The following is a 21,385-nucleotide window of genomic DNA, read 5'->3' as shown; positions in this document are numbered from 1 at the left end:
TGGTCTCTCTAAGCGAGATCCCAATTCGTCGGTCATCCGACGTGACGTCGAGAGTGACCGACTGAAAGGGAACTAACGAGACCTCACTGTCAACTTATCAATAAAGATAATTCAATTCAATTCTAAAAAATAAATAAATAAATTTAAAATTTAAAAAAAATTGTCTGCCCAGCAATGCATGTTGTATCATAAATTTAATCATTTTAATCAAGTGCAAAATATAATTAAACAAACAGCTCTGAATTCTGAATGAACCATGTTTGAAGATGCTGTTAAATGCCAAGTTGTTATTAATCAGCTAAGCTAACATATTGCTTGGAAACCGCCAAAAGTGTCAGATCAGGTATAAATGGCTCCTTAAGCTAATAATTTGTGCAGCTGGAGTTATTGAATCTTCTTTCTCAGCTAACACCCATGAGTGGTTGAGGATTTGAAGCTCGTTCAAACACGTTCCAATGGATAAATGCCACATTATTTCCACCTCTGCAGTACACACTGTCAAGACAAACCTAAGGGACATGTGCGATTGTATTTTTCTTCTATCCTCCACTCTGGCAATCTTTTTGGGTCTAATTCAATAACTTGTGCCCTCTATGGCGTTTACAGAGTGATTTAGAGGCATCTCAGTGGACAACTGTGAGTGTTTCAACCAAACTAACAATGGCCAGTGCTATGGGAGAGAAAGGCCATCATCAATACCAGTTTACTTTAGTTGCTGTGCTCATCACTTTTTTGATCCTTCTCTTTCTATACAAGCTTTCCAAACACCCAAGATCTACAGAAAATTTAGTGATTTCCTTAATGAATATTGACGCCTTCCCACCAATTCAAGCCACTTTGTAAAGCTGCACAACAACAGTATTTAATAATAAACCTGGGCCCGTATTCACAAAACATTTTATCTTACCACTAAGAGTTCTCCTAAATAGCAGTAAAAGTTTTTAGCTAAGAGTTTTCTCTTAAAACCTGTTCACAAAGCTGCTGAGACAAACTTTTACTAAGGAATAGACAGAAGTCTTAAGCTAAGCGTAAGGGCGGGGTTGACCTCGTTGCTATGGATGATGTCAGCATGTTTACTAACTATGCACACAGTGATTGGCTGATAGTCTCTGTCAGAGATTTATTCATAGAAATATTGTAGAGCGCGATATTATGTTGCCACATTCAAATAAATAAAATTGTTTAAAGTGTCACTAATTAAACAAGTATATGTTTAGCTAATTGACGTGTGCTTCTCGTAAACATTTAATGGATATGCATATAAACAGCCTTTTAATTAACAGAGTAGAATAATCATGGCTGATAGTAAGACATGCAAATGTAAAAGAAAACCAAACTGGAGACAAGAACAGCTGTTACTTCTTGCCCAACTTGTTACTGAAAACAAGGATATAATCAGAGGAAAATCGGGAGTTGGGATATCCTTCAAAACGAAAAAAAAAAGATTCGTGGAAAACGTGTGCAAATAAATGCAGAGTATTTCTAAAATGTTTATGTTCCGAGGCAGATTGCCAGCAACAGCTATTTTATCCCTGCTGAAAAAAACAATACAAACCATCACAGAATTTGTAATAGTTTTACTAGTTATAATGGGAATTGTATTGGTTTTAATGGAAACTGTAATGGACCCTGTATTAGTTTCTACTGGTAATTGGTCACCTTCTATAGGTGGCTTGTTAAAACCACTAAATCCTAATGGAATATGTCCCAAAACACACTACAGGAAACCATTATTTAATGGTTTTAATGGTTAAAAGTTGATGGTTTGTAATGTTTGTAATGGTATTTGTAGTGGAAACCATTAGAATTTCTGTGATGGTTTGTATTGTTTTTTGGGGGGGGGTTTTCTTCAGCACGGAGGATAGTTTGTGGTTTGGTCATAGTGACTTAGGAGTCGTCTTCACTACTCCTAACATTTCACAAATTTAGGAGATAGTTTTAGTGCTAAAACGCTTTGTGAAATACTCTTAGAGCAAAAATGTAGGAGTCCTAAATTTAGTATTGACACGCCCATTATTTTTAAGATTTTCTCCTAAATCGGCGAGTTATGAGCTACTTTTAGCCTTAAGATGTTTTGTGAATACGGGCCCTGATGTGCTATATAATCAGCTGATACGTAAATAGGTAAATAATGATTAATCTGGCAATGGTTTTAATACTTCAATCAATGCTGAATACATAAAGGTTCATACGACACACCATAACTGTGTCTACACTTATTTTATACTTGTTTTTGTTCTAAATCTATGTCTATGAGTGACAAGACGGTTTGTCAAAAACTTTTTTGGCCACTGTCACCTCACTGGTCAACTTAAGTATTAAACATTTACATTATCCATTTGGCAGATGTGTTTACATAAAAGCAACATCAAAAAATACTGGCTGTTATGGGCTGCTTTACACCGCACTTTTGTTTAGTGTGAACAAAAAAAAAAAAGATTCCTTGTCTTTGGAAACTTACAATTTACAGCAACTTACTTTTATATATTTGTATAATTAGTTCCAATGCAAGATCATCTTGTAGTTGTTTTTGGGTGTTGCTCTTAATTTTGTTGCCTTTTTAAAAACATTTCAAGTGACTAAAAAGGGCAGAGATGGGGATCTCTAGTTGATTGATTTGGGCATTTTTTGAGCACAAAGCAAGATACTTATTGTGATACTTGGGTAAACATGGTTGTGCTAACAGAATAAGGAATTACTCTGACCAAGGTTTTTTGAGCCTCTAGCTAAGCCAGCTGAGCGGAACTTATGCCTGTTATGCTGAGCGGAACTAAACATGGCAGTTAAACATTAGATACACATTTTTCTTTTCGCCTGATTTAAAGGGAAATCATATCAGTTTTTGCTCTGTCAAGGTCACAGCTTTCTGTGATAATGAAGACTGAATTTACTGTGGGGAGACAAGGCATGAAAAGACTCACAACCACTTCAAGACGGGTATAACTAGGGCAGTTGTGTTGCCTAGCACCATCAGAAACAGTCTTTACTGTGGCAATGGAGTTTTTGGTCAGAAGGCACCAACAAACCCCCCCTACCTGGGTACACAGGCCTGAGAGTCAGACTCAGGGGCGTCTGGAGCAGGACAGCAAAACTGGTGTAGAACTGTCTGGTTCCTGTAAGAAAAGACATAGGGAAATGGTCAGGCTACAGAATAAGCATTTTTTCCAAGTTAGATCTTGCTTGTTATTAATGGCGCTTTTCCACTGTGTGGTACGACTCGGCTCGGCACGACTCGGCTCATCTCAGCTCGCTTTATTTTGGCTCTGTTTACTTTTCCACTGCAGTATAGTACCACGTCAAAGTGGGTGGGATTATAGACTGATCATTATAGTTGTGCCGTACCGAACCGAACCGTGCCATGCAGTGGAAAAGCGTCATAAGTAGAATGAAAGTGGGTGAAGGACTGAACTACCAGACCTTTTGCCAATACCTCAATCCTCAACAAGAAAATAGTGTAAAAATACTGTCAGACATGGAAAATGTGTGATATATTGTCAAGGTGCTAAAAGGTATGCAGCTACCTGCATATTTGCATACCCACAAACACATACCTTTGAAATGAACACTAGTGGCTGTAAAACACCAACAACTTTTATTCCTTTATGATTCCTTGCACAAGACCTCAAAACACTTTTACCGTAGAGCATGATTTGTAAACTAATAAATTTTCATGTTCGTTTCACATAACCAGCTCCATATGTATAGCTTTTCTGGTCAAGTAAATTTGCTCAGTAGCCCACCCGGTACAGCACTGCATTTGCAATGTGGAGAGCCTGAGAGCTTTTCTTGTGAAAAATAAGTCACAATGAAATCATTTTTTAAAAAGAGCAAGCTAAAATGGCATGGTTACTTTAGCAAATGTGTTTTTATCTCAGGTCTGCTTTTGTTATCACTATCCGTTAGGTTTAGGAAAAGGAGTTTTAACCTTTTAGCACTCACAGGACATTTTGTTTCTGAACTGAAGCTGTATGTACAGTAACCAACTTAATAAAACGTTGCCAGATTCATGTTCATCTCTTTCTGATACATGTATCTCTTCCACTCACTGGACATTTAATTTTGAATGCGTAGCGAAACATGCAAGATGCAACATAATACTATTCTGCAGAAATGTTTCAATGTGCCTGGGTTAGTTTTAACTAAAAGTCTATTGTATAAATTCACATCTGTTACATGTTATACTACAGAGCTTTTTGTAAAGTCTTTTATCAAGACTATTTTCAAATATTTAATTGGCTTTGCAATAATCAAAATGTGCCATTGTTTATTTTGTGTCACTTTATGTGTTGGATGTAATTGATACACATGAACTAAGTATCTAGTCAATTAAAAAATAATAATAATAATAATAAAGTGAAGTAACGTGGTGCCCATACTCGGAAATTGTGTTCGGCATTTAACCCATCCAAGTGTACACACACACACACACACACACACACACACAATGAACACACACCCGGAGCAAAATGATCATATTCAGTTTTAGAATTGAATACAATGTATATAATCTTGTTGCAGATTATATTTAGTGGTGTGCTACTATGACACAAATAGGCTAGAAGCTGACCTAGAACAGCTTTACACAGAAGGATACTAGTGCATCTGTCTTCACACTGTCACAGTTGACTGTCCTGTTTACTGTGTAATGGAGTGTAAAATGAAGTCATCTATTTGTGGCAAATCACAGAGCAGCATAGCTAAACTTGCGCCGTAAGGCCACATATATTTGATTTCATACATATAAATGACATCATTATAGACCAAACAGATAAAAAATTCGATTGTAAGAGTTTATTGTGCTATATTAAATTAACCTGTTGAAGTGGAGTCAGTTTTTGTTATGTTGCTCTGGCCGAAATGGCAGCTTGTGACATGGATGTAGCCGACCCATGGCTAAAGTAAAATAAATGAAAATGTAAAATAAAACTATTTTTAGGCTATTGATATGAGATTTTATCTCATTTGAATATAAATATTTTTAAGCATTTAAAATCAGTTTTAAGCATTTAAAATTTAAGCATATTTCCTGAATTTCACACACAAGAGAATCTTTGCAATAAAACATTATGGGCAACAATAAAGTTTAATGAGTAAACACAGATGCAGTAGTGCAGTGAAACAATAGTGGAGAGGAGCTTTACAATCACTCTAGCAAAAAAAGTCTATTTTGGATCATTTTTTTTGTTTGTTTTTTTTTGTAAACCTGACTAATAAGCTTATAAGCATTACCATTTAAACTGCTTGCTCCTTATTGTCTATGAACTAGCTGTCTATTACAACAGGCCATTTTTACAAAACACAAAACGTTCTTTGCCAGTTCATTTTCAATGATATAGCGCAATTTGCATTATAAAATACTGCTGTTTAAAGAGAAGTTTATAGTTTTACAGTGGGTAAATATAGGTATTCATAAAACAAGAACTGTGTGTTCACTCTATAATTATTTTGATTATTGATTGCTTAATGGCTGTGTTTGACATCATACTAGAAATGTCTCTTAAAAAAACAACATCTGTAATGTCATGTCCTTTTCCTAATCCACAGAGTCATGCCCCAAAAATGTACTTTTAAAGGAAAAAATTCTAGTTAATTTGAAATAATTTGAGATAAATAACTCAAATATTCAAACACAAGCTTGGATTTTCACCTTTGGTTAAGTCTCGTGTCTGAGTCCAAGATCATATTTTCACGGTCTTGATCTTGACATGGACTCAACTCAGGTCTCAGATGAGCTCAACCGCAACCACAACATTGATCCAAACTACTATATGATAAGTAAAACAGTACTCAAGGAGTCAGAGTTTGGCTGGTTAGCATGGTCCAGATAACCCCCCATTGTAGACATAATTTCACCATTATAGGTGCAAAATGCGTCTTTTTCCATTGACAGCCTATTAAACGTAGATGATAGTTAGCTTTCTCCAGGTATTATTGTCATAGTCAGAGCTTGAACTATTTAATTTTTTCTTGTGAATGAGCATCCACTCTCAGGACAAAAGTTACAACTTAAGGCCCTACAGCCCAAAATGGTACATGAAGACATGCAGAGAAAGAGATGAAAAGACAGTTATTCTGAAAGTGGCATGTTACCCATGCCACCCCAGCCTCGAAACCACACTATGCAGGACACCAGACCAGACTGCACTGTCACAAAGGACAGTCGGCCATATCAATTCAAAAGCCACCTCACATCTCTCCTTCCTCTTCCTAATACAAAATACAAAGTGTCTGCCACTCAGACTACTTACTGCTTTAATCTCCAGATATGAGGGTGCCATCATAAATGACATGTCCATAAACACCCCCTATCCTCCACCACACCACAGCCTCTGCTTCCTTTTTTTTTTTACCCACAATGCTGCTGGTCCTCCAGTACATCAAAGCAAATAAAAGAGGATTTGGCACAAAGAGGGTAAGTGGTATTACTCAATATGACTTATGGATATCATATGGATGTCATATAGTTAATAAAAGTTATGCTGTTATTTTAGCTCTACAGTCTTTGGACATGTAGGGGGCAGAAATCCCATTTGCTTAGCCAGATCATCTCCCTTTCTCTTTCAACGTCTATTTCAACCTTTTATCTCTTCTCTGCAATTACTTGAAGAGTAATTCAGAGTGATTCATTCTGGTCCCTCTTGGAGAAGTACTACTAGATTTAGTGTCAACTCAAAGACACAGCGGCAGGAGGTCATGAGGGAATGAATCCATCTACCTACTAGACTAGAGGCCATATTGACCATAAAGTGGCATTTTTAATATCTCTTGTTAGTATATACGAGTTTAGTACTTCAGTTCAGTGCCGGTTTATTATCCCAAATGGGAAATTGGTTTGCAAAAAGAGTTTTTATAAAAATATGCCATAAATACATACATGAAATCAAGTGATCATTGTTTAACAAAATTTAATCCAAATTCCTGGTTGGGTCAAACTGACTCTCACTGTTGCAGAAGTCAAATGTGACAGCACAGCCCTAGACAATGTGCCTTGACATTCAATGTCCATTCAGTATTTGCGGAGTCTTTCCAGTAAATAATGATACATTAAATTATTTGTGATCAATTTAAGTAAATAAAAAATATTTATTTATTTAATTATTTATTTATGTATTTATTATGTATTCATTAATTCATTCATTCATTTCTTCATAAATAATTTACTATTATTAATATAATATAAATAATAATTAAAACATTTTATTAACACTCTGAATGATAAATCCACATGGCAGAAAAGATGAACAAAAAGAATAGCAAGAGGAGTTGGGGATGAAAGTGTGTTGGCTAATTACTTACTATTGTTAATGGTCCTCCTAATTGTGTTTTTGTTAACGGATGTGACTTGACACTGGATGGTTAATAAGTTATGTGTACGCTAGGACTCAAATGGGAACAGATTACTAGAGCAAGGCTTACTGCTGTTGACACAGATAATGACTTTTTGAATAGAGGCTACATAAATGTGGATTTGGTCAATAGGGTCAGTGAATTAACAGCTGTGTAAATTAAACTTAAGCAAGTATTAAAATCAATGACCTTGAAAAACACACCTGGTCGTTATTTAACAATCCAAAGCAAATGTTACAATTCAGAAGGATAGCCAAGGTATGCTTGAAAGAATTAAATAGTAACTTTCAACAGGATGATTCCGTTTAAATGAGAAATGCATGCATGAATTGATCAAGAGCGCTGTAATCTGATTCAGAATAAAATTATATATTTCAAAGGATCCTGAACTCATAGGCAGCCCAAGGGCTTTTGAAAAGATGAAAGTTATGTTTCTGACAGCACAGGAAGAAATTCATCATTTTAAAATGCATAAACACAACATTAGATCCAAGTTTGAACAGTTGAGGTTTTATCACTTTAAAGTTTAAATAGTGTTTTTGAGTAAAATGCAATATGTTTTCACATTTCAAACACACTGACTGCCCCTCAAGTGCCCCTAGCAATTTATGCAACACCACTATTGTATGCAAAGCAAACAAATAAAGTGTTCATTTGATTAAAATGAATAGCTTGACAACAGGTTGTCCAAAAAAGTGATAGCCAACAATAGGAGTTGGTGCTATAATCAAAATCTCAAAAGTTATTTTATATCATGGAAACATTACAGTTTCACAATATGGAAAAATATATGCTGGAAATCCAATACAAAAATAAATACAACAAAACTGTCAATTATTTTTGAGGCAATATACATTTATTAAAAAAGTATATGAATATTAAAAAAAAAACGATGAACTCACTCAAAACACAAATGTACACAAGCAAACTTCTTCAAAATCTGTCTCAAGGCATGTTTGAGCCCCATGTTTGTTAATGATATGGGTTTAAAAAGATATATATAACTAATCCAGACTTAAGTAACCTTAAATATACAACACTCTTCCCAGCACCCTGGATGACATAACGTAAAATTAGTCAAATTTTATTAAAAGGATATTTATTCAATGCAGGGCAGGAGACTAAGTATTAAAGCATTTTAACAATAAATGTAGTTCACAAATGTTCCAGATTAGTCATAAAATTTGAAATCTGTGCAAAATGTACAAATGTAATTAAATGAACTGCAGGCGTCACATCTATTGCCCATACTTACGGCTGGAGATTTGAACAAACCACTAACCCTAAGCATTGTTTGTCCACCTAGAACACCCTATAGCGAAACCAAGGCAATTTTTTTTGGTATTATTTTATCTTGTCTGTATATACTTTTTCGACTCTCAAAGTGAATGTAGCCATTGACGATTTGTATGAATCACCAAGGGCCATGGATTCACCTTAAAATCTTCTTGACTGTTCTACTGAAGAAAAAAGTCATCTACATCTTGGATGGCCTGAGGGTAAGTAAATTAACAGCAAATTTTCATTTTGGGGTGATTTTTTTTTTTAAGTGTCACTATTATGCCATTTCGAATATTGCCTTTCATGCAGTGTGTAATGTAGCTGTATGTGAATGTAAAAGATCTGCAAGGTTGTAAAGCTGAAAGTGCACAATAAATAATGTCATTGTCTCCCAAAAGAAAGAATCGACTCTGAACAGCCTAAACGAGTCGTCAGTAATTCGAATCCCACTTCTGTGACAGCTACACGTCACGGGGTTACACATTTGCATAATCCCTGCCTATATTCTATGTTGGCTGGCCCCAAACAACTTGACCTGCCCTCAAACACTGTAGCTTGGTTTTGTGGTTAACATCATGTTGAGAAGTCGCTGTGAAAGTAAATTTGTTTTATTTTCACTTCCGAAAGATGAGGCTGCAAAGAATCAGTGGTTAAAATTATTTTTTTCCACTGTACCACAGCAGTACAACACCCAATCTTTTTTTGTGTTCCTGTCATTTTGCTGACGACTGCTTCTCTAATCTCGGGGAGTTCAACGCAGGATTCACTTTTTTTGTGTTCCCATCATTTTACTGACAACTGCTTCTCTGAAAGATGGCTCAGTACCCAGTTTATTTGGACCAGCTGGCTCCACTGAATCACAACCTGTATGTATGATAAATAATAAATGTTTATATTTTCTATCAAGCGTTCAAAATATGGTTCTTATGGGTGTATCGCTTCCGATACGCTCTGTATAGGGTAGACCAATCACAACAGACTGCCCGATATGACCAATCAGAGCAGAGTAGGCTCACGGAAAGGAGGGGTTTAGAGAAACTAAGGCCCAATCCCAATTCTATTTTATACCGCTTCCCCTTCCCCTTCCCCTTCCCCTTCCCCTAACCCTCTGCCTACCCCTTCCCCGAGACACCCCTACCCCTTCACGTGAACGTGCAAAACGGAGGGGTAGGGGAAAGGGGAAGGGCTAAGGGGTAGAATTGGGATTGGGCCTAAATCTTAGAACTGCTTTGAACGAATCGTTTGAGAATTGTTGGGAAATGAGGTGATATTAAATGCATATTTTGAGAAAACGACAGCGTTTTTGACCTTGCATGCGTTTGACCTTATTCAGGTAAGCACCACTTATTTTCTTTAGAAAATTTAAAAATGCTTTAATATACTTAATATGAGTCATTTGGTCACCTCATGCATCCAAATAACTCTGTCTCTTTGAAGAAAGGCTTTCACTCTAAAAGCTTCTTTTCGACATAAACATAATTTTTGTCCTTCTCTGCAATGAGGTCATCGTCCTGTGAGCTCATCACAATACAGCAGACCTAATGACAATGCAGCCAAGCATTAGTATTCTAGGTTAAACCAACAGTACACTGAGAGGGCAATGATCTCTAAAACGTTTTGCCCCACCTTCCAAGGTTAAACCTCTATAATTCCACACTGAACAAATGTATAAAGCTCCAGCTGGTTAAAACGAACTGTTCAGAGCCCTAATCTTTCCACAGCTCTGGATGTCATCTTAAAAAAAAAAAAAAAAAACGTGAAATGTCACAGAATGTCTTATAATGTTTTTTTTTTTAGGTTTAATGAAGCAAAATTTTCAAAAAGAACCAATTTGCAGAAATGATTCAGACTTTACAACACTAGTAAAAAGCCAGTTGTTATTTCTTTACATTGAACGAACATTACATATGGCAATATGTAATAATAACATATGGTGATGACAAAGAGTTCCATAATACCAGACAAAGCTATCCATTAGCATTCCCCAAAGTCAATTTCACACTTGTAGAGACAAAAAAATAAATACAAATTCTTAAAACATAATTAGCCTATATGCAGTTAACAGATGTTTTCAAAAAACAAAATAAAGGTGTGAATGTTCATTAAATAAAAGGATAAAAAAAGTACAAAATAAATCCAAAGTAAATAATGGATTTTAAATCAGAGAAAGTAAGCGAGATCCAGATCGTGTTGAATTAGCTTTGGCCTTTCTCTCTTGTTCTTTTGTTCCTGCTATCTATGGTACTTCATTATGCATTTGCATGCCACTTACAAATTGGTTGAGTATTTCACAACTTGACAGCAGAGCATGTACGGAATCTTATGAAGACCTTTTGTATCAAATCAATCTCCACTCTTGTGGAAAAAAAGTATGATTATTTGGCATCACTTTGATTGACTGTAATAGGAATCCAATTATTAAGCTATGCCATACATTTCTTGAGGACACCAAAGAAGTGAGACCTATCAAAATATATTTACACTGTGTCCTATTCAGACACAGTGCGACCAATAATTTGTCTCTACACAATGAACACGGAACTGCTGTGCAGTGTGACACATTGACAGCCACAACGGATATATTTTATGTTTAACACAGAGGATTTTGGACCAATGAGATTTTGAAAACTCATGATATCTTGTACCACTTCATTGATTAGGACACAATATAAGTCTGGGTTCTAGGAATGTACTCAAGACCTTAGGCTTGCATGACTTGAATGTCTGTTGCCCAGACTATTATTTTCAAGCAGACTCAATTTGGAAAAAAAGCTCAGAAAACAGACCACCAAACCATCAAACCGAACTAGAATAAATAGATGTCAGACTCTAGCATGAAAGCATCTTAAAAGTACCATCTGCCACGGCTCACATTCTCAGCTGAATTTGTCCTGTTGAACAGAATATGATGCATAAATCATGTTACTCAGTCCATAAGGTGGATTAATCGTTAAAAATAGACAAGAATAGCATGTGGATGGTCCTGTGAGGATCAGCTTTTAAAAATAGACTTAGCCCCATCTCTCAAATTCACAAACGTACAAACACATACACTCATTCAGTATTAAAGCACTAAACCTCCTTGAAAGGTTTGCATCACCAGGAAGGCTAGAGCAGTCTCGCAAGCTTCTGCATTCTCCCCACAACACAAGCAAAATAGGGCAGGGGTGAGAAATGACTAGAAATAGTTGGGATGTTAATACATTAAGAATTCAGGAGATGGTTTAAGTAACAAACCAAAAGTTTGTGCCTTTTACACCACTGTGCTGTGACGTAGGTTTTCTAAGCACAGTTTGAAAACCATCTTCTTAAGACTTCCTGGATGTTTCCTAAATGTTTCTAGATCTTTTTTTGTGTTTGTGTGAATGACACTGTGCACCTTCTATATACTGTATGTTATTATTTAAAAGCTGCTTGTGATGGGCTTTGGTTCATCATGTGATTTTTGGTTCATCATGCCACCTGCATTTGGTGGTTATCAGTGTATTACAAAGGTACAAAACAGATTTCAGTACTTCAATAGGTTGGTATATTAACATTATATCAGTTAATGAAATTACAGTATTTAACTGTAAATTTAAGTTAAAACTGTAAAACCTAAAACGTTGCTACCGTATTTTTTACGGTAAAATTCCGGCAACCACAGCTGCCGGTTTTTTACCGTAAATTTTACGGATTTTTTTTTACAGTGGAAATAAACATAAGCCCTAATTCTAAGCTCAACTCTACCACTAAAATCTGGAGGTACTGCAAATGATAAAGGTAAGTTAAGGTAATAAAATGTAAAACATCTTAGACTTTATAATGCAAATTTTAACAAAAGTTTAAGACCAACATTGTAACCAATAAAGGATAAAAAGCATTCAAATCACAATGAAAACATTCAATCTGAAAAATAACAAAAAAAAACAGTTTGCAATATGATGCTGCAATTCTAAGAAATAAAGTCGCAAATGTGAAAAAAAAATAAAGATGCAGTCATGAGATATAAAGGCATAATTATGAGAGAAAATTACAAATGAGATATAAAACCACAACTTAGAAAAAGTCACAATTTTGAGAAATAAAGTTGCAAATACGATATAAAACTGCAATTTGAGATGAAGTCAGCATTGTTATATATACACTTGCAATTACATGAAAATTAAATTAACAGAATGAAAGAACAGATTCACAGAAATTACTCTGACTCTGACTTTTTCTCTAATCAAACTCTCTATGTAGTATTCTCAATTAGAATAAGAAATACAACAATCAGGGCTATTCCAGAGAACCTCCCCATCTTAACACTTTCATACTCTAGATCTACTACTACTACTACCACCGTGGTGTTCAATGGCGATTCACATATTATTCGGTTTGAAAACAAAGCAACCTATTGGCATCTGTACAATGTAAAGGCAGCACACAATTCACTTTGGCTTACATACCACAAAATGGTGTTTAAACAGAATTTATAATGCACTACCGCATGCTCACACTATTGATTTTTGTGCAAAAATGAGCACTGGTTGACAGTGACAAAGTCTGAGTTGGTTTTTAAATATTTAAAACTGTTTAGGAACCAGCAGACACCCTGATAAGAATGTTGTCAGAGATTCATCCCTAAAACTAAGCTGATCAGTTGATAGGAATGTTGCACCAAAACCCACAAAGATGTTGATCCATGCACATGTCCTACTTGGGGAAATAATGCTAAGCCTTAAGCACTACATTCAGAAAAGACCAGAACACACACATAGACGGAAACCAGCCACATGCAATATCGACACAAGGCAAATTATGATGTTAAAGTTGGGGATGCGTGGGTTTCCTAGTGATGCCACTCGTTCACCTTTCTGTCAAGAATGCGGGATGCACACAGCTCATTACGATTGTCCGTCGCTTCTATTTTTTCCTGCTAACAGTTCTGAGAATGTAGAATTCAGGCTGATTATGCGCATTCAACCTTTTCTGGTAGTAAAAAAAAAACATTGTGCTAACAAGATTAACACTAATGATAATTATTGTTGACAGGGTTTTTTGGATTGTCAACAACTTTAAAGGTAAAAAGATGCATTCAATCAATTAAAACAAAAGGAATTAGAAAAAAATATATCGTACTTCTACGCCATATTTCAACAGTTATAAGCTAAAGCAGTAACACTTTATAATGTTTAATTTGTTAACATGAGTTAACTATATTAGTCAACTTGAACTAGCAATTAACAACACTTCTATAGCATTTATTCATTTTAGTTCACGTTAATTTCTACATTTACTGATACATTTTTAAATCAAAAGTTGTATCTGTTAACATTAATGTACTGTGAACTAACATGAACAAGCTATGAACAATTTTTATTAACTACTAATACTAAAAGCTAAAAAATGCTGTAAGAAAATACATTGTTTATTGTTAGTTCATGCTAACTAATGCATTAACTAATGTTAACAAATGAGACCTTATTGTAAAATGTTACTGCTAAAGCTTAAGTGAATATAGGTGGTGCTAGAGGGCTTGTAATGGAGAGCACAAAAATACCATAAGTTGAGCCTCTCTGTATCAAATAAAAGAAAACTAAAAGATCCAGTACCTTTATAATGTTATCAAGTTGCAAGTATGAGAACTGTGCTAATTTCATCAAATGCCTGTAGGCTCCTTAAACAAAATTGCAATAAAGCAAATTATTCATGGTTTTACAGGAAGGACATGTTCAGATATGCACCATTGCAGTTTAAGCCCTGAGTCATCACCACATGAAGTGATGATGTAACAAAGAAGAGTTCTGTAATGTCAGACCACTAAGGGCGATTAGCACTGCGCAACTGCACTGCAGAACTGACCACATGTGCATGCAATCCACAGCTGCAGTCGCTCTCAGATGTCAACTAAGTTGTTTCGCCTTAATGAAGATATTTTTCTGGAAGCTAATTTCCGTTCTCATAAGATTAAGTTAAAGGTTTCATCTCTTGGCCACAGTAGGTATTTTACCCCTTGACAGCAGCAAGTTTTGCATGGCATCATTCAAAAAAAAAATTTCATAAACATGTAAAAAATTGACACTTTTAAAATTCCGTTTGGTGGTGCTTTTTTGTCATCTTTGACCTTCCAGATGATTATAAATTGTATGGCATACTAAATCAGACATTTGGACAAAACTATTTTTTTTTTTACTAATTAGACATTCCACAAGTGAAAAGCTGCTACCAACTTCCTAGTGCCCATGCTGAGAAATGATTGCACTGTCGACATGCCGGCATAACTATGGCAAGCTCTCCCATATCCATAAAACATTGGTTAAATGCAAATAAATTGCATCTTCCTCAATGTAAGCATTATTTGAAAAGGAATATTAATTTCTGTTAAAGAAGAAATGCACATCCTTGAGCATGCAACATACTAGATCAGGATTTCTCAATGTGTAAGGGGGTAACAGACAAATAATAGGTGGGGGACAGAGTATGTATAATCTTAAAAAATATATATATATATTTATAATTCACTCTTAGAGCATGAAAATGTGCTCCAAAATAACAATAACAGAAAAAGATGTTGTATCTTTATAGATGTTATAGTATCTTTGATCAGAATTGAAATAAGAAAAAGCGTAATTAATCAAACGTATTTAACAATTCATGTTAAAGCAATTGCCAACAAAGTGGTTATCACACTCTTAAAACATTAAAAATACTTTTATGACCAGCACTTAAGAACTTCCTCAAAAGGTTGCAACTGGCCAAACAGTGAGTTTTCTTACAATGCGTGAAAATATGTGGGGGAAAAAAGAAATCAACCTTATTCAAATCTACAAAATGTGTCAGTGGTGTCACTGTCAATGCCATTACTGTCCATATGTCAGTGGTGTTGCAATCAAATGTGTTACTGTCAATCTGTCATTGACACTATAATCTGCCATTACTCTCATACTGAAAGTGGTGTTACCATCAATTATATTTTGTCAGTGGAATTACTTCATATTGTTAGTGACATTACTGTCAGTGGCATTGCTGTCAATGCCATTGCTGTAAATAGCATTGTTGTCAGTGACATGGCTCTCAGTTGTATTGGTCAGTCACACTGATGTCTGTGATGTTCCTGTCAGAGGCATCGGTGTCAGCTGTGTGAGTAGCGTTACTTTCAGAGCATTGTTGTCAGTTACGTTGCTGTCAATCACATTGGCGTCAGCAGTGTAGCTGTCAGTAGCGTTGCCAACAGTCAGTCTTGTTGCTGTTAGTGGCATTGCTGTCAGTTGTGTAGCTGTTAGTAGCATTACTGTCGGAAGCATTGATGTCAGTCGCATTGGTGTCAGTGGTGTAGCTGTCAATAGCAATACTGTCAGTGGCACAGCTGTCAATGGAGTTGATGTCAGTCATTGGTGTCAGTGATGTAGCTGTCAACAGCATTACTGTCAGCAGCATTGCTTTCAGTCATGTTGCTATAAATGGGGTTACTATCAAACTGTCACTGATATTGATGTCAGTGGCTTTACTGTCTTACTGTCAGTAGCATTGGTGTCAGTGGCATTACTGCCAATGGCGTTGTTGTCAGTACTGTTGCTGTCAATGGCGCTATTTTCATATTGTTAGCAGCGTTAAGGCCCATCCACACTGAGCACGAAAAAGCGAAACGAATATCGGACGCGATGACGAGCTGGAATAAAACAATACATTTCTATGGAGGCTTTCCACATAGACCGTGAACATTCGCGCACCGAAAATGCGAATGTTTTTTTTTTCCGCACCAGTCCGACGAATCTTTTCATTTTCGCAAAGCGAAAACACAGGCCGTCCAATGCATGTGTCTGCTTATTATAGAATCAAAATCAACTATAAATCACAATTGGAAGTTATTACAAGCACTCGATGATGGTTTAAAGTGGGTTTTACATTAAAGTACATTTTCAAGTGTACCTTGATGCTAATTGTACTTCTAATTATATTTTAGGATGTGGCCTATTGTAAGCATTATAGAGAGTTTGTGTTTCTGGTGTAGAGCCAAACTTTGTTTATCTTAATTTAGATGTTAAATCCATATATAAGATACATATCTGAGGAAAAATGCATTGTTGGTTGGCGCCACCTAGTGTGCAGGTGTGAATTAGCAGAAGGTGAACAATCGTTTCGCGCTCGGTGTGAAAGCACCGTTCGTCAGCGATTCGCCTCCCTTTTTCGCATCGCGCTCAGTGTGGAAAGGCCTCTACGGCGAATATCATTGCTGTCCATGGCACTGCTTGTAGTCACATTGGTGTTGGTGTAGCTGTCAGTAGCATTTTAATTATATTATTATGTAGTATGACCTTGAATAAAATGATCAAAATAATAATACAGGGATAACATGATTATTACATATATATTTTTAGATATTTTCAAATGGAAGTGGTACTACAATGTAGCATGACACTTATTATTTGTGAGTGAGTCAGTGTGTGGTCACTATGTATAAACATTTGGTCGGACTGCCTTTTAGAATTCCACTGCTGTGCAACCTTTCCCAATCGCCATCTCTCTCTGTCTCTCTGTCCATTGGGTGCAGCAGGGAGTGCTGCAAATCTTTGAAAGTCACCTTTGCATAGTCACCTTTTGACACCCTTACCCCCACATTCCTGTTTCTGAGCACGCACGGTCTTGACTAATGATGTGCAAGGCTTTTTCAGATGTTGCTGCACAGACTTGGAAAAAAAGGAAAAAGAAAAATGAAGCAATCTAAAAGCACTCAATACAAAATGTGATAGGCTATTCATGATTTGGGTTTCTGCCATGCAAAAAGCCAGAGCCAGTCAGCCTGTCATAACCACACAGACGTGCCTGGCATCCACACTGAGAAAATCCTAGCACCAGCACTAGGGTTGAGAAACGAGAACCGATTTTTATTCAGAACCACTTCCATTTTGTATACCAATACTGGAACCGAATGATTTTCATGATGTTTGGTTCTCGAGTGTCTGCATTTTTCTGCTGGTGTGGAATCAACACCATACTAAAACACTCTGACAGTCTTCTCTACAGTAATATACACTTGTCACCGACACCAGGGCAAAAGGAATCATGTTTTAATAGTTGTGACCTTGTAGTCTGAACTGCATGATAAGAGAGAACGAAAGGATGTCACAAAACAATAAAAAATATACGTCACATCTTCCTTTTGCAATGTGCCGCAAATGAATCAGTCAAAACAAATCACAAATTAGTTCACTCACTTGAATAAGTCTGAGCGGTAGCTAAATTAACATGTGACTCACTCAGTGAACCTCAAGTCTTTCTTCTGGTCATATCTGAATCAAACTAAACCAAAAACCATTGCTGTTATGTTGTAAAGGTTTGTGAAAATTCCATGTAATAACTGACTGGTTGTTCATATGATGATGTTTAGTTAATAATACAGACACACAAGTTTTAGTGTAATGTAAAATATTTAAGTATATGTTTAATAATGTATAAAGTATTTAAGAATGTAAAATAATTAAATGTTACAAAATTAATGGTGTTTGTGATTATTATAAACATAAATTTTGGTCCATTGTATCCATAATTTTCTGCAACACAGAAGTTATTTTCCACAAATGTGCAAGACTAAGTCATTTGTCACTATAGGTAAATAACGAGAATAATAACAGTACTATTTGTTCAACAAAGCAGTGTGTTTATGATTGTGATAATAAAAATAAGTTTGCAATATCAAACAGCATAACAGACTATTTTTGAACAGCTAAAATAACTAATAGCAGCTGACACCGGAAGTCTCACACATTCAAGTTACAAATGGACCAGCTCATTCTTACATTAAAATCAGGTGGATAATATAGTTAGGATGAATTACTGAAAAAAAGTACTAAATAAATCATAACAATTTTAAGTGTAATATGAATGGCATAGCTACAGCTTTCCTTCATTTCTATCTAGCTTCACAGACTTGGCACACACTGCTATCCTGTAGTTCCTCAGCTGCAGACAAATATGGAGAGAAATGGGGAGCCACATAGGAGCCAAGGAGCAGACAGGGAGTTGGTGTATGCCAGGGGGAATATGTAAGTGTGTGTATTCATATTTGTAGTAAATGTTAATGTGTGTGCGTAAAAGTAAAAGTCAGATTACTTGGGCGAACACCTGCGTGTTCTGATTGAGGTGAGAGCTGGCGATGTTGTGGGTCGCACCTGAGGCAGCACTTCAGAGCCAGAGGGATGCCCAAGAGCAACCTGTACCTCAATAGCCCACTCCACACAAACACACACACACACACACACACACACATGCATAATCAAACAGTAATTAGAATTGGAAGGAGTGACTGAAATGGAGGGTAAAGTCACAAATTGCAACTGTCAAGGAGGTTTGCAAGTTTACACAATGTACAGAGCTACATATGTATACTTCATGATTTTATCCCCAAAATGGCAAGTTTGTGTTTAGGATCATTATGGTTATGGTAATGGCTAATGTAGTTAACCAATGGAAACTTATTGTAAAGTGGTACCAATATTGCTTTAAAAAAAACATTGACCTGTGGTGCTCATCTGGACAACACAGGTTTGATCCTGACCCATACCATGAATTTATCAAATTATTCCTTTCTTCCCAATATTTTCCCATCCCTTCTTTACTCTCTGTGTAAAAAAAAAAAAAAATGGGGGAAATATTAAATGAGTCACATAAAATCAAATTACCACACCAATGATTAAATTAAGTCAAATTAGGACAAACTTTCATCTCCTGGTTGTCTTCACTCATCAGGAACATTTCTGAAAACCAGGCTTCATCCACCTTCCCTCGTGCCCTTATATCTTTCCATCACATCAATCCCATTTCAAGTAGAAACGTTTCCTCCCTCCCTGCAGGGACATGTGTTCTGAGCACTACAGCCAAATTAGAAAAACAACTTGTCCTTATTTGAGACAAACTCTAAAACAGACTTGTGAACCCATGTCCCTGGCAGAAAGTGAAGACAAGAACCTGTCTGGAGTTGATTCAAATGCAGCTTTTAGAGCTTGTATGCAGCTTTCAGAGCTCATGCCACTCGTAAGGAGAAGAGAACAAACTTTGAGGACATCTTTAAATATTCAGTGAGGAAAATCTGGAACTCACAGCGCTTTTTTTAACCTTTATAAACTTTTAGGTGGAGTGTAATTTCCACACCACTACTGACACTGAAAAAAATGGCAAACATAATGACTGTAACTACTGTAAGGGAAACAGGTCAATTTAGCTCAAAGGGAATCATTTGAATGAAAATGTGAAATCCCAAGTTTACAGCAATATGTGCAATTGCATAGACCTGAACAACCATCAATCACTTAATTAACCCTCGAATTGAATTCCTTAATGAAGTTAAAATGTATATTAAAGGGGTCATATGATGCGATTTCAAGTTTTCCTTTCTCTTTGGAGTGTTACAAGCTGTTCGTGAATAGATAAGATCCCTAAAGTTGCGAAGACTAAAGTCTCAAACCCAAAGAGATATTCTTTATAAAAGCTAAGACTCGTCCACGCCCACCTAAAACGCCTCGTTCAAACACCCCCCCACATGTCTACGTCACGATGTGGGAAGATTTGCATAACACCACCCAAACGTTCACGCAAAGAAAGAAGGCGTAACTTTATTGTTGCTGCCACCGCCACCATTGTGTGTTTCGTTGCGAAAGTGAAAATACTTTGTTTTGCCTTCCAAAAGAGGACATGACTAGAAATCAGTGGTTAAGTTGTATTTACAACACTGTTTCAGAACAGTTCAACCCAAATATTCAGATGTGTGCAGCGCATTTTATGGAGGACTGTTTCCTGGTCCTGGAGTAGACTACAATGTCGGCTGTTCTGACTGACAGTCTGTAAGTACGTTTTCAAATTTAAAGAATTTGCCACTGATGATTGAAATTTCTCCGATCACAAATGCAGACATGGTTTTATGTACGTGTAAAAAGACAGTCTAAGTCATTATAATCAGTAATTATGTCCCCATTGGATGCTACAAATGCCTCGTTTGTAATGGGTTTTATTGGTTTTGTCTCGTTGCGCCGGGACACACAGCATCACAGTATGGTAAGGGGCGTAACATTTCCGTCACACGCTTGAGGTATTCGGCCAATCACAACGCACTGGATAGCTGGCCAATCAGAGCATACCTCGCTTTTCAGACCGATGAGCTTTGTAAAAATCGACATGTTTCAGAAAGCCGGGGCATAGAGGAGAAACAATAATGTACAGCATGTTGAAAATAATGTGTTTTTTGAACCTTAAACCGCATAAACACATTTAATTACAATAAATACACATAATAATGTTCTTTTTAGCAACATCATATGACCCCTTTAAATGCACCAGTTCAGCTAGAATCTGGAGGTACTTGGTTCCCTTTGTTGTCGTCCTTGCAGAAAAGGGGGTTTCCCGAGGTTGCTGATTGGCTGGAAGTTCAGTAGTCGTTGAAGTGACGTCTTGGGAAGCCAGTGGTTGGGCGTTGGCTGAAGATGCGGAGTTGTGGGCTGGTTGAAGTTTTGAGGCGGTCACAGACTTGAGGTGAACTCGGAGACAAAACTTAACTCAGAACACGAAACTCTCAAAGGAAAAGAAAATAAATTAAAGTAAAAGAACGAAAAGAGTAAAGTTTGACGAGACTAGGTGGCTTTTCCCCTCATGGTTTTAGAGGAGCAGCTGGCGTGTAACCAAAAACGTGGTGGAAAAAAGGCAAGGACAAAACCTAAAAGCGATGTCTAAAAGCATAGCTAAAAGCTATGACTAAAAGCATAATTTGATGGTGTCCTGAGTATTTAAACTGGGCTTTTGGACA

General features: G+C 36.4%; 1 protein-coding gene across 2 annotated transcripts in view; it reads right to left on the bottom strand.

The window, feature by feature from the left end:
- Nucleotides 1-21,385, bottom strand: part of LOC107689713 (IQ motif and SEC7 domain-containing protein 3-like) — a 146,630-nt gene that overhangs the window by 100,387 nt on the left and 24,858 nt on the right. For both annotated transcript variants that reach the window (XM_016487835.1, XM_016487836.1), the window contains exon 2: nucleotides 3,036-3,113. In XM_016487835.1, coding sequence (XP_016343321.1) covers nucleotides 3,036-3,113 — 78 coding nt within the window. The remainder of the gene's footprint in view (nucleotides 1-3,035; nucleotides 3,114-21,385) is intronic.

This window comes from Sinocyclocheilus anshuiensis, unplaced genomic scaffold, assembly GCF_001515605.1.
Source record: "Sinocyclocheilus anshuiensis isolate Anshui unplaced genomic scaffold, SAMN03320099.WGS_v1.1 scaffold1014, whole genome shotgun sequence".
NCBI lineage: Eukaryota > Metazoa > Chordata > Actinopteri > Cypriniformes > Cyprinidae > Sinocyclocheilus > Sinocyclocheilus anshuiensis.
Note: the sequence above shows the minus strand (reverse complement) of the source record. Positions and strands in the feature narration are given on the sequence as shown.